General features: G+C 32.4%; 1 protein-coding gene across 2 annotated transcripts in view; it reads right to left on the bottom strand.

Annotated features, from left to right (window-relative positions):
• The window catches only part of LOC6032364 (matrix metalloproteinase-2), a 556,187-nt gene that overhangs the window by 338,858 nt on the left and 202,364 nt on the right, over positions 1 to 14,965 (bottom strand). Inside the window, exon 2 of one of the 2 annotated variants that reach the window (XM_038251686.1) lies at positions 7,824 to 7,993. The exons of the other annotated variant lie outside the window; for it this stretch is intronic. Within the exon in view, the coding sequence (XP_038107614.1) occupies positions 7,824 to 7,993 (170 nt within the window). The remainder of the gene's footprint in view (positions 1 to 7,823; positions 7,994 to 14,965) is intronic. 2 annotated transcript variants of the gene reach the window in all.

The raw sequence follows: 14,965 nt of genomic DNA, 5'->3' as shown, positions 1-14,965 counted from the left end.
GAGATACAGGCTTGGGATCAAGTGTCTCAAGTCAGCAATCTTACCAGGCATTAGGAGATCGGTAATTGACGCAAAAAGGTCGATTTCGGGACTCATTATGAGTCACAAACGTTAATTGCGAGCGACTTTTGGTGTAATTTTTCCGATTATTAATTGATTTACGGGGCGCTTTGGCGCCGATAAAATTGATAAATTTTTCGCTGGAGATGTGAAAAAACCGATTCGTGGCAGGTTCTTTGTTCCCATTTTTGCGTGGGGAAAAATACGAGTCCCGGATCCCATTGCCACTTCCTGATGTCTTTGCGCAGGACGCAGCCATAAAGTTCGTTCTCTGGAACAAAGACCCATAAAAGTAGATTCGCACGCAATGGAAGAACAAAAAATGCTTAGCTTGATCCACCTAACAGTCTCAAAAAACCCTTCTAAATCAATGAATGATTTTTTTCAAAAATATCGGTAGATTTTTTTGGAAATTTAAAATCCATAAGCAAAGTTGAAAACTTTTTCTCAATAGAAAATCAAATCGTTGCTGTTAGAAGCGAATATACGTAGAACCAGAGGGCGGAATCGACGATCGCGCTGACAAAGTTCCGATCTCCGGCTGCCCTCCTCCCGAAACTTTATGGAATCGATAAAGAGTTGTGAGCGGACATGTGACGCGATATAATGTATTGCCACGGGCTGGGTGGAGTTGCTACAAGAGTCGTTACCCTGAAGTGGAAAAGTGCCCATCATTAAATTGAATAATGGCTGCGCCGAGGATGTAGAAACTGAGTTGGAAATACGCACTTCCGGGGGGTTCAAGTTACACGTGACTACAATTAAATTGAATTGGAAAAGAACGTGCTACATTTTCCAGGAATATTGTCGAGCATGAAAACAGATTGTTTGAAAGACATTTAAATCTGACAACTCTTTCTTAGTTTTTGAAATTGTGACATGAGTTTCAATGTATACTTTAGATTCGTTTATGAATTTTCACTTTTCTATCAGTAATTTTGTGCACCGTATCAGTATTTTCTGGCTATGAAATCACTCGAAAATGAACTTCTCAATAAGACCTTCTAACCCACCTTCACGTATACATTGCCACTCCATCATTTTAATTATTTTTAGAAAGATATTTACAATGAGTGTGAGGTAATTTAATTCTCTATAACTTTGTTGAAGGGTCCAAGAAGATCCGAATTGCTCCTGATGATGTTTTAGCAATGCGATGAAACTACTTCGACTTATATGCTGAGAAATATATAAGAGGTACAGTTTACTAGGGTGAATCGGGACTACAGTCTGAATAGGGATAGCAGTTTTTAAAGCATTCAAAAGTTTGAAATTTGGAAATCGATGCACTTTATTTCTTGTCATGTGTCTGTTTTATCCGAACCATTCAAAAATATTCAAATATTGTACAGAAACAAGGCTAAAACAGCTGTCCCATTTCATCCCATGTGTCCCGATTCACCCCAGATGACGGTACAAAGAGAGTGCTGCTTAAAAAAACCAAAAATCAGGATCAACTCAGATCGACTTGTACCCTTTGACAAACTGGTAGGAAATTGAATTTCCTAGAACAATCACACACTTGCATCCTGAAACGATTTTATTTTTCCATAATTCCCTAAAGAATCGAGCCAGGGTTTATCCATATAGTCCTTTTCTATATTGTCACCCTTATGAGTTATCATAAGACCCTTCCAATGAGCCATAAAGATTGCAGATCTGACAACCCTATCCATAGTTATGACCACTTAAGTTTTGATTATGGGTCATTCCAGGTCAACTGAGTACACTTTTGGACTCGACCTTCACCGATTTGGACCAAACTTGGAGGGAACGTTTATCTATCGATAGTTAACAGAAATCCCAAGTTTGGTGCTGATTGGACCATCCCTCTATTTTTGGCACCGCCCTCTTTTTTGGCGATTTTCTAAAAAACTTTTTTTTCTTTTAATCATAACTTTGCAACTATTTGAGCAAAAGACTTTCTACAGGTTGCATTTTATAGAAAACTGTCCAAGGAATTCGATAAAAATAAAATTTTAACCCTTAAATGCCCACTAATATTATATATTAACGTTTTAAGTATAAAAATTCAGTTTTGACCAATTGATTATATTTTTATTTTTTTTATTTTATCGCCATCGTGTTCCCCGGACAATTTTACATAATAATCCATATAGATTTCAAACTAAAATGAACTATTGACGAGATACAGCGATTTTACTGAAAAAAGTTTGATTTTGCGCAGCACTCCGAAGTTCATGGTGTACTTTTCAACAAAAAGGAATGAATCTCGCATAATTCGGTTTTTATATGTGAGAAACTTATTTCGGATTTGAATTCATAGGACAGAGTGCAGTGCAAAGTCAAACTTTTTTCAGTAAAATCGCTGTATCTCGCCAATAGTTCATTTTAGTTTGAAGTCTATATTGATTATTATGTAAAATTGTCCGGGGAACACGATGGCGATAAAATAAAAAAATAAAATATAATCAATTGGTCAAAACTGAATTTTTATACTTAAAACGTTAATATATAATATTAGTGGGCATTTAAGGGTTAAAATTTTATTTTTATCGAATTCCTTGACAGTTTTCTATAAAATGCAACCTGTAGAAAGTCTTTTGCTCAAATAGTTGCAAAGTTATGATTAAAAGAAAAAGTTTTTTAGAAAATCGCCAAAAAAGAGGGCGGTGCCAAAAATAGAGGGATGGTCCAATCAGCACCAAACTTGGGATTTCTGTTAACTATCGATAGATAAACGTTCCCTCCAAGTTTGGTCCAAATCGGTGAAGGTCGAGTCCAAAAGTGTACTCAGTTGACCTGGAATGACCCTTATACACTTTTTTTTCTAGCCATATCTCAGATATTTTGATTGGAATGTTCTCCAAATCCATCATATCATGCTATCTATCGTCGAAACGGCAATTGAAATACATTTCCAAAAAAATGATTTTGAAAGGTTTGCTCAAACGCTTTCCCTAAATTTGTCCGCAGAAGGTGTAGATTGCAAGATAAAATGATGATGTCTTCGACAAAGTTGCTTGAATCGGCAAGCCCAAAAACTTTCTACAAGCAAAAAAATCCCAAAAAGTCACCCGAATCGTGAACCACCCTTATTTTCAATCAAGCCAAAAGTTGTCCCTTTCCATTTGCAACAACTCTTGTGAAGACACCAATGCTCCAAAACTTCACCTTTTTCGGAAAATCCATTTTCCGTTTGATTTTGCGATCTGGACCACTTTTCATCAGTCCCTTCCTCCAGGGTCGCCAGGTTGCCAGATAAATCTTGAAAATTGATGCTCCCTTCTTTGTGCCATTTTGAACAACTTACTTTTTATTAAAATGAATAATTTAATTGAAAATCAACAAATTTTGTAAGTGATTTTCTTAAATAAAATGTAAATTATACAATCAATTAAACCAGGGGTGCTCAAAGTTTTTGCAAGCCGGGCCAAATTTTAAGCTCTAATGAGTTTGCGGGCGAAATTCATAAAACAGGTTTTAAAATAAAACAACATTATTTTAATTTAAAAACTAAAAAAAATCAGTTGATGTTTTTTTGTAACTTCTTTTATTTTTTTAAATTTTTGTTGATTAAAATAATAGAAGACACAAACTGACTGTTTTCTATCACTGTTGTTGATTTTATTGTTTTAGGAATTTGAAATAAAAATTTGGTTGAATGTGCTTGTGTTTTCATTAAAATTTTAAAGTTTAAAACATGGTGACATGTAATCTGAACAATTTCTGTAACGACGGAATTTTATCTTTAAATTAGGTGTAAAGAAAAGTCGTTGAGAGCCAGAATTTCAACATTTCAATAAGCAAAATGGTAGAATATGTTTTAAACACCCGTCAGGTTGATTTGCAATCATTATTTTCAAAAATTGTAAGATTCGACAAAAAAAACATTGCATCGAAAAAAAACTAATTACCTTACTGTTCATCGAAATTTACTTCTATTCAATTTATTTTTCAATGAATTCGAACATGACCAAAACTCCATTCTTCTGTGTTTCATTCAATTAAGTTCAGCGAATTACACTTAAAAATCATTTATTTTTTTAAATATTTTGAAAAAATAGTTTTTGCTCTGATTTTTCTAATAATTTTTCATAGTGGGACTAAGCAAGGGTTGGTCGACAAAAGCTTTATAAAATATTTGCAACAGCCTTATTTCCCCAGTTCAACATTTTGTCTGCCTGAATCAGATGGTAATCAATAAGATTCGTTTTTCAACTGCCATGAGTTTGAATCCCGAGGGAAGGTTTCTAAGTGCAAAGTAAGTTTGAGGAACAGTTCATAAAAAGGGTCATTAATACTATCCAATTAATATGGAAAGCTTTTATTTTAGCAATTATTACAGATTTCTACCTAAGTCAAATTTGAACATATTATAAACATTTCCAAACATGTTTGAAGAAAGTTTTGTTGATATATGCAAGTTTCACTCACATTGAAACGTTTATTATTATTAAGATTTTTGAACTAAATATTTGTGTCGTAAAATGAGGATCAAAATATTATTAAACAAAACATAGACATAAATAACAAAAGTTAGAAAAAAAGTTAGCAGAAAAAAGATCAAAATAAACCTTAACCCCCTGAATTTCTGAAAAACATCCATTGAGTGAAATTATAAGTCGAATGTTCATGTATTTTGTCAATAAATCGTTTAAATAAAAAAAATGTTGAAAAGAAGTACTTTTCAAAACTAGTGGACCTACATAGGGAAATGAAATGTGCTGGGAGAAATTTCAAACACCCTAAGTCATTAAAATTCAAGGTTGAAAAACTTGTAGTTTTTCTTTGATGCTGGCACTTTTCTTGTACCGAACAAGCACATACATAACAAAAACTACCTGATTATTATCAACAAAAGTTTTACAATACTTGTTATTGTTATAAGTCTCGTTTTTTGCCAAAATTATTTTAAATTGATTCCAACCTTGTTCTTGCATGATCTTGTTGCTCGATTGGAACCAAAATTTGACAGTTCGATTGGAACCCTGAGAGTTACATTTCACCTCTCCATATAGGCTCTCTAGTTTTTGCAATTCCGGAAAACACCCTTTAAACAGAGCTATAGGACAAATGCAGCCTAACATTTCAAAAGGGCACACAACTGTTGTAAACAATAGTGTATCCCTTTCACTCAAGACAGTTTGCATAAGGTGTGAGAGGGATACGTTCTTGTTCACAAAAGTTTTCTGCCCTAATGAAATGGAATAATAAAAAACAAGCTTTTCCGTGAGCAAATGGATCACAACACCGCCTTATGGTCTATCTACAATCACTTTACTTTAAAAACTGCACATAGCTTAAGAATTTGAATTAATGGTGATGAATTTGATCTTTTACAATGGAAAAGTAATCAAACTAGAAATATGGTATGGTACGTATGGTTTGGAAAATTTCAAAATCTACGGTAGGTTGATGTTTTCATTTCAAAGGTAAACAAACAACTGCATAGTTGATTGTAGATGACGGCCGTAATTTGCGTACTTTTCTAAGTATCTATTTTACATTATTTAACTGTTCAAAGCTAAGTATTGGTATATAGGGGAACTATACCCTTTCTCAGCCTATTTCTATTATCGGCCGATCAACACTTTGAACATGAATAATTAAAGCTTTCATAAAGTGTTTTTGACTGACTGTGTAACAAATAGCTCAAATAAAAGTGAGCAAGCTACTCTCCATTGTTGATACATCTGAAAATGTTGCTTCAATATCAGAAAACGGCAAATGTGATGAGAATTGGTCGAACGGCTTAGTGTGATTAAAATAGGTATATTTCCCCTAGGCCATTACTGCCAGATAAAAAGGTCGAGATTTTTGCTCTGGTTGGTAGATGTTTTGCTTATCTACTAAAACTTGAATTTTACTTTGTTGATCAGCTTAATGAGAAATTGCCTTGTCGTGAATTTTGTGATGAACACTAAAATTCGTTTTTTCTCATTATAACACCTAAAAATATTGATAAAAATGACCGTGCAGCATGAAGTTTGGGGTCCCAAGAAACACGTGCACTTTGAATTTTTCAAACATATTTAGGTTTGGGTTTTGAAAGGTGGTAGGAATTGAACTCCGGACCATTCGCTTACCAAACAAACACCGTAACCAGTCGGCCAACGTAAATTTTCTCTACCATCAATCCTAGTACAGGCAACATAAAACCAACTCCATTAAACAATTTTTTCATAATCCCTGGGCACTTCTTTGCAGCCCGCAGCATCTTCATAAAAATAATCTCTACCCAAAACCGACGACGTACCAGCACCAGTGCTTCCCTCAGCAGGCAGCTGCAATGCGACGTCGCTAGCCCGAAAAAATAAAATCCATTTCCCATTTGGTGTGAATTTAGTCGCCGTTTTTTTATGTCGTACATGCGACCTAGTCACAGCCTCTAACCATCATCATCGTCCACATTTATATTTGGGTTCCATTTGGCGCACAATTTTTATGTTTATTAATATTGAATCAATAAATCACTCCCCACGGAGCCGCCTGGTATCGGGGCGTTTTATGGGGCGTATGTTTGCTCAACGGCGTGATTTGGCCAACTGGCGAGTTTGACACGCATGGGAAGACGTCTCATTGTGACGTTGGCGACTCTATCAGATGTTCGCACTAGTAGGAGGTATCGTTAAACTGATATTGGTCTTTGGTTTTATGTTAAGGTGATTGTTATGCATTTAACAAAACAGTAATACACTGTATGTTATTGTTTTCAAGTAGATTCCTCAAGTTTTCAGTTAAAATTTACAATTTTTCAAAATAATAATCATAGTATTGAAGAAGTTATGATAAAAAAAATCTTTGTTAAAGGATATTGAGTTCAATAGTCTAGAATCCAATACCCAGGCCGGCAGCGAAATTATGGGAAAGTATACTCGACTTCAGACTGGGATATTTCAGATAAAGTTTATCTTAGTTCAGGGTGTAAGGTTGTTATAACAATATTCAATAAAGATTTTCAGTGAAAAAATCTGATAAAATTATAACTTTATTGATAGAATTTATTGAAATTTACAAAATATTTCATATTAAAATTTGTTAAAACAATTTTCAGATTTAGTTCATCTGTTGGATTTTGATTTTAAAACGCACTAAATTTTACTGAACCGTCATAGAATTAAATTCTTTAAAAATAAATAAACCATACAGCAATAAACCCAACATCAGAGTTGTTCAAATCACGTTTTCAAAAACCAAAAAACAAAAAAAATCTCCTGAAGAGTCTTCCCCACCAGATAAGATTGCCCGGCACCCACGACGAGTGATGGCTTTTAATTAGTGAGAGATTAAAAAGGGACAACCCCCCGCCACTCTGCTGGTCTCTTTCTTGGTCAGCTCCAAAATCTACAGAAATGTAAATTATTTTCTGCAACACCCCCTCACGAAGAACAAAAAGACAGATAGCTTTCCGAGTGTTTGCACTGGAAATTCTGCGGTGGACCAACTAATTAGACAAGACGGTCGTCCTTGTTCCTTTTTTCAATTGGGCTTTTTGCAAGATTTCAAAACTCCCTTTTTTCGTCACCACAAATCCTTCGATAAGCGATCGCGGACACTTTTTCCAAGATAACGAAGGGTTTGAGAAGGGATTTGGACGATGAGATGAATTATCCTAACACTCAACTTGTAAATTTTCAAACATAAATCCTGCTGAAAAAATCAAAATTGTTCATCTTAAAAAAATTATAAAAATGGAAACTTCCCTCCTAAAATCCTCCACGAAAAATGTGTACCCACTTCCTGACCACGTGCCACGGCCATCGACCAGAAATCATTCTTATCACGCGCTAGAATCTTACCTTTTTAATAGAAGGACTTCTTTCAGCGGGTGTTCGTCCTCACAGTCTCGGAAAAGTGCACCATTTTCGAAACTTTTCACCAAACTCTTTAATGAGTTCGCAAGCTCTTTCCCGCAAAAGGGAACGTGACTCGTATGCTTATGGTGCGCCGAATTAAGCGATTTCCTTACCTGGAAAAAGATGAGAAAAAGAGGAAAAATTTGATGAGTAAAGAAAGCGTAGCGAGAAAAAAAAAATGTTTTAATTATGCCACCGGAGACTATGAGTTGTGGAAAATGCGATTAAATCGTTAAAAATGAACGCGGGTTTTTTTTTTGTAGGTGAAATGTTTGCAGAGGAAGTTCCTCGGTAGGCGAAACATTTCTCAGAAGTGTTTAAATTTGTGTTTTTTTTCCATTCGGACATTTTTTTACCCACGTAGGAGATAAGCAAAAAAAGAACCTCGAGGTTGGGAGGATGGGAGGAGTAAGTACTTATGCCGAGGTTCTTCCATTTGATTAATGCGAAGGTTCCAGTTCGGTTGGGTTGCCCCTCCTCTTGCTGCTAGCAGAGTTTGTAAAAAGCTGTAATGTTAATGGTTTTACTAAGCTTCCTGTTTGCTTTTTTTGCGAGTGGGGGAAATTTATGAAAATTGCTGAAGGCAAAAAAAACAATCTTCTTGCAAGTGGGAAGATTGAGATTAAAGAAAATTGGTCAAAACAGAATGAGATTGTTGAATAAATTAGTGTCACATTATTTAGAAAAAATAAGAGGTAGACTGAAGAAAAAAAAAGAAAAAGAAAAATTATAAAAGTTTCAAAAAAACTGAAAAACAAAACAGCAAACAGCTTGAAAATCCACGACCAAACAAAAAAAAGCACAGAAAAATAACAAAAAAAGAAACACTAATAGATTAGAACGTCAAAAACAGCAAAAGAAAACATAAATTTATAAAAGGTTTTCACAAAACATAATTCCAATAGAAATTGTAAATAAGCGATGCTTCATAATATGATATCAAACAACACAAAAGGAACCAAAAAACATAAAGGAAAAGTACAAAACTAACAAAAACCAGTCGAAAACAACAATAATGAACAAAAATAATAATTATTCGTCAAAAACAAACATCAGAAATCATCAGGCAATCAGCAAAAAAAAACTAAAAATACATAACAATCTAAAAGCAAAAAAAACTAATTGAAAACAGAACGGACCATAATGAGCACATAAGAATAAAACAGAATATAAAATAACATAAAAACAGAAACAAATAAGAAAAAAAATCAAAACAGGCTTGAAAATAAAAACAAAAAAAACCAAAGCCAGCAGGAGATATTAAAAAACAACAAAAAATCAACACACAACAGAAAAAACGTTAAAAAACAGTGAAAAATATCGATAAAAAAACATAAAAAATCAAAAAAAAATTTAAAAAAATACAAAGAAATAAAAAAAAAGTACTTACCAAAAGCAAAACAAACAACAGAAAACAAAAATTACAGTAATATTAAAAGCTATTTTCAATAAATGAAAACATCTTAAAAATAAAAAAAAGTATGAAAGAACACGAAATACAAGATCATAAATTTAAAAAAAAAATACAATAAAAATATGAAAACAGGCCAGAAAAAAATTAAGAAAATTAAAATCCAACAGAAAACATAGAAAAAAAAACAAAAAAGAACGCAATAGAAAAATAAACAAAGATCAGTAATGAAAAAAAACATAAAACCTCAGAGTACAGAACAAAAGTGCATGGAAAAGCAATGTACTTCTACATAAAAAAAGGAAAGAAAAAACTAAACAGACAACAAATTAAGGAGGAAACAACAAACTGAAATTTAAACAAAATAGCACTCAAAATAATAAATACATCAAACAATAGAAAAAGGTAAAGACAAAATATAAGAAACACAAAAACCATCAAAAATCTATAAAAAAAAAACAGCTCACAACAAAAAAAAACAGCTCTTGACAAACGAATCTCAAAGAATTGTAAAAAAAAACAACAGTTAACTATAAATAACAAAAGAAAACTATCAAAAAGCAGAAAAAAACAAAAATAAACGTAAAACATAAAGTAACATAAAATAAAAAAAGGAAAAATAATAAAGCTGACAAGAAATTTGAAAAAAGAAAATCCAACAGCAAAAAAATAAAAAAAGCACACAAAAAAAACACATCAAAGAATCAAAAACAACAGAAAAACAAAAAAAAAATAACAGCAAAAAAACTTGAATGAAAATATCAAAAGAGGCAAGAAAAATCCATATAAACAACAAAAACCTACAGAAAACATCAAAAATCAACAACAATAACAACAACAAAAATCATTAAAGCACTAAAAAAACAGAAAACCACAGATAACAGAAAGGTCTTTAAGAGAGCAGAGAAGAAAAATACTATTAAGAATATAATAACAGATAAATAAAACAAAATTCAACAGATAAGATATTGAGTTACACAAAAACGAACAGAAAACAATTCATAATAACACTGAAACAAAATAAAAACATAACATAAAAGAACAAATAACAAATAAAAAAATAAAAGTGTAGAAGAAAACGAAATAAAGTAACATAAAAGAGAAATAACAAATATAAATTAAAATATCAAAACAGGAAAACAACATCCATTAAAACAAAAAAAAAAGACAACAGAAAACATCAAAAATCAACAACAGCAAAAAAAAATCATCAAAGAACTAAAAAAACAAAAAACCACAGACCACAGAAAGGACTTGAAGCGATCAGGGAAAACAAAAAACTAAAGAAAATTAAATAACATATAAATAACACAAAATTTAACAGATAAGAGATTAAGATAAAAAAAACCACCAGAAAGAAATAGAAAAAAAAAACAGATGAAGAAAAAACTTGTAGAGAAGAACAGAAGAACAGAAGAACAGAAGAACAGAAGAACAGAAGAACAGAAGAACAGAAGAACAGAAGAATAGAAGAACAGAAGAACAGAAAAACAGAAGAACTTTTCTATACAAGTGTTGAAAAATTCTAAATTTATTTGCAACTGGCTGGAAAACTTGATTTTTCAGCACTAGTCAATACGATTTGTAACGAAAAATTCTTTTGCAGTTCCGCTGTGAAAATGTCAACTTTTCCGGTCCTTCTGGAGAAACAAACGGCCTACTACCTAACTACCAAAAAATAACAGATTTGAAAATCAATACCTTTTAGTACCAGTGCCGAAAAGACCTAATTTTAAGCTGAAAAGTTGAACTTTTCAACACTTGTATCGAAAAGTAAAATTTTTCAATATTGTTTTCTTTTGAACAGTGAAATTACTTTACACAATTCCATTCAAATAGCGGTTTTCGGAAATGCAAAAAGTGTTGTAAGCAACTCGTTGCAAAACTTTTTTTTTCAGCACTCGTCGTATTTGTCCAACTCGATAAAGCTCGTTAAATAAATGTACGACTCGTGCTGAAAAAATCTTGATTTCGCAACTTGTTGCAAAAACAACTATTTTGCAAATTGCTGCATAAAGTACTACTTAGTATGTTTGGACTGTTTAAACAATACAATATGTTGTGAAATATCCTTGCAAAGTTCCGCAAAATATTTTTTTTGAATACAAAAAAATACAACAATGCAACAAAATGCTTTATCTAAACCAGGCATTTGAAATGGTGGAAATTTTGTAATTTATCTGATTCTAGAGTATTGTTTGTAACATTTAAGTTATTCACTACTCTAGCTTAGCTATTACTAAAGCTATTGCATTCATAAGCTACTATTAACAACTCTTGTAAATTCATCCCCTAAAGTAAGCCACAAGTAAGTTTTCCTTCTCGACACTGCTCAAGCAGCGCGGTGAGAAATGATGACTTCCTGTGAGAGGTACTCGTTCAGCACTGCAGCACCGAGGAAATCACCCGAAACACCAGCCCAGGATGATGAGCATGTGCCATGGCATTTTCGTCGGATGCTTTTACTTTTAGTTGGCCACCGGAAGTACCGGATTCTTTGCAAGAGCCTTCATGAATTATTCACTGCTGGCTGCAGGTTTTGGGCTTTTATGGGTCCGGATTTTTGGCTAGCTCTTCCACCGGCATGAGTGATGTACTGTCCGAGACGAAAGAGGGCCACCTGCAACAACGCGGTGGAATTTTTGCTCGATAATTCCTCGGAATGTCGCCGTGGATGGTGTGTGGTCAGCACGGTGAGGAGTGCCTCAGCTGCTACCAGCCAGAGTATATATCCACTCAAATAAGGGAAAACGACTTGATTGACGTGACGTGGCGGCAGAATAATGGACACATTTGCGGCTTATCTATAAAACATGGTGGGAATTTTAGTGGTGAGTTGTGGCATATTTAAGGGATTGAAATTTTTTATTTTTTTATTTATTTTTTTATGCATATTAATTGTATTTTATTTTTTGTTAAAACTTCAACTTTCTTTGTTCAATTATTTCATAACTTAATAAATTGTTTGTAAGATGTTAAGTTTTTAGACGTTGTTGAGAAATACAATTTTCGAGTTTTTATTATTCATAGTCTTTTGACAAAACCAGTCTTACTGGTTTGTGCAGTTTTTCATTTCAGTTTGAAACTATCAATTTCTGATCCGGTTTCAGTTTGCAGTTGACAATTTGAAGTTTACAGTTAGCAGTTGGCAGTTGGCAGATAGGGTATTTTAACCAATAGTGGACCCCCTAGTAGAGCCGACGCGCATTTTTCTATTTTTTTCAATATTTTAAGCACATTTTCATAACCCTTTGTACAAAACAATGAAATCTTAAGTCTTTTGAACAATTTTGATTATTTGTTTCATCAGTAATTTGTTTTTTAACAGAAAGTTTTTTTGCAAGTTATGGACCCCCTTTTCCTATAGTGGACCCGGGTCCATAATCCGATTGTGGACTATTATTTTTATACCAAATTTAACCGATATTTGGTGATTTGATGTATGGTGGAGGTCTTATGATAGATATAATGATTAAAAGATGGATTTTCTATCATAAACAAATATGTTTTGTTTACAAATTTGGCTTAAAACAACAAAAAACCTAACAGACATTTAAACACAATTATTTCCGAAAAAGATCAAAGAAACCGTTTCAAAAACAACTGTAAACATTAAAATGATTAAAAGAAGTAATTTTGATGCATGTTTTTCATATCAATTACATAAAGAGCTGACCTAAACAAAACAAAAGATTTGTTTACAGTTGCTGATAAAACTACGCATGTTTATTTTCAAAAAAATGTTTTGTTATTGATTTATAATTATAAAATATCATTTCAAACATTGATTATAATGCTTCAATTAAGTACAATTAACAATAGTTTGTTATTAATTATGATTTCTTACGGCTTCAGCATTTTTGATACTTTTAACTTGAAAACAGCTATATTTATAATCATAATTGAAAAAAATATACAGTTAGGTTGAGTGCAACAAGCATTCATTTTATGTTTAAAAGAAACTTTTGCTTAAATACAAAGTTTTCTTCATTTTTGAAGATTAAATTAACAGGGGGCCACTTTTGGAAAAGTTAGGATTTTCGTAGTCCAATATTGGACCCCCCTAATTTTTGCTTGAAAATGAGCAGTTCTTCGCTTTATTTTAGAATAGTTCCTTATACTTACATTATTTCGACTTACTGAAGTTAAATAACCAGTCAAAAAATGATTGGATAGTTAATTCAATCATAAAATAGAAATTCTGTTTTGTTGTGAAAATGCTAGTGGCCATGTCTGATTTCAGATGTCGAACTCAAAACACTAATTTTGGCAAAAAGGACAATTCAATGTCAGTCAACATTGAGCAGTTCTCTCAGTTTTCGGTCATTCGATTTTTTTTGTATTTTTTAATCCGACTAAAACTTATTTGGTGCCTTCGGTATGCCCAAAGAAGCCATTTTGCATCATTAGTTTGTCCATATAATTTTCTATACAAATTTGGCAGCTGGCCATACAAAAATGATGTATGAAAATTCAAAAATCTGTATCTTTTGAAGGAATTTTTTGATCGATTTGGTGTCTTCGGCAAATTTGTAGGTATGGATATGGACTACACTAAAAAAAAATGATACACGGTAAAATTTTTTTTGGAGATTTTTTATTTAACTTTTTGTCACTAAAACTTGATTTGCAAAAAAAAACACTTTTTTTTTATATGTTTTAGAGGAAATCAAATGCCAACTTTTCTGAAATTTCCAGTGCAAAAAATCTTTGAGCGAGTTATGAATTTTTTAATCAATACTGATTTTTTCAAAAAATCGAAAAATTGGTCGCAAAAATGTTTCAACATCATTTTTCGATGAAAAATCAAATTTGCAATTAAAAAGTACTTTAATGAAATTTTGATAAAGTGCACCGTTTTCAAGTTTAATCCATTTTTAGGTGACTTTTTTGAAAATAGTCGCAGTTTTCCATTTTTTTAAATTAGTGCACATGTTTGTCCACCTTTATAAGAAATATTTTTGAAAAGCTGAGAAAATTCTCTATATTTTGCACTTCTGAACTTTGTTGATACGACCCTTAGTTGCTGAGATATTGCCATGCAAAGGTCTAAAAACAGGAAAATTGATGTATTCTAAGTCCCACCCAAACAACACACCATTTTCTAATGTCGCTATCTCAGCAACTAATGGTCCGATTTTCAATGTTAAACTATGAAACATTCGTGAAATTTTCCAATCTTTTCGAAAAAACTATTTTCATTTTTTTAAACCAATACTAACACTTCAAAAGGGCCAAACATTCAATATTACGCCCTTTTAAAATGTTAGTCTTGGTTTAAAAATTTTGAAAATATTTTTTTCGAAAAGATCGACAAATTTCACGAATGTTTCATTGTTTAACATTAAAAATCGGACCATTAGTTGCTGAGATATCGACATTAGAAAATGGTGTGTTGTTTGGGTGGGACTTAGAAAACATCAATTTTCCTGTTTTTAAACCTTTGCATGGCAATATCTCAGCAACTAAGGGTCTTATCAACAAAGTTTAAAAATGCAAAATATCGAAAATTTTCTCAGCTTTTCATTTTTTTTTTTCAAAGGTGGGCAAACATGTGCACTAATTTAAAAAATGAAAAACTGAGACTATTTAAAAAAAAGTCAACAAAAAATTGATTTAACTTGAAAACGGTGCAATTTATCAAAATTTCACTAGAGTACTTTTTGATTGCAAA

Source organism: Culex quinquefasciatus, chromosome 2 (assembly GCF_015732765.1).
Source record: "Culex quinquefasciatus strain JHB chromosome 2, VPISU_Cqui_1.0_pri_paternal, whole genome shotgun sequence".
Classification (NCBI taxonomy): domain Eukaryota; kingdom Metazoa; phylum Arthropoda; class Insecta; order Diptera; family Culicidae; genus Culex; species Culex quinquefasciatus.
This window is presented reverse-complemented; position numbering and strand designations above follow the sequence as displayed.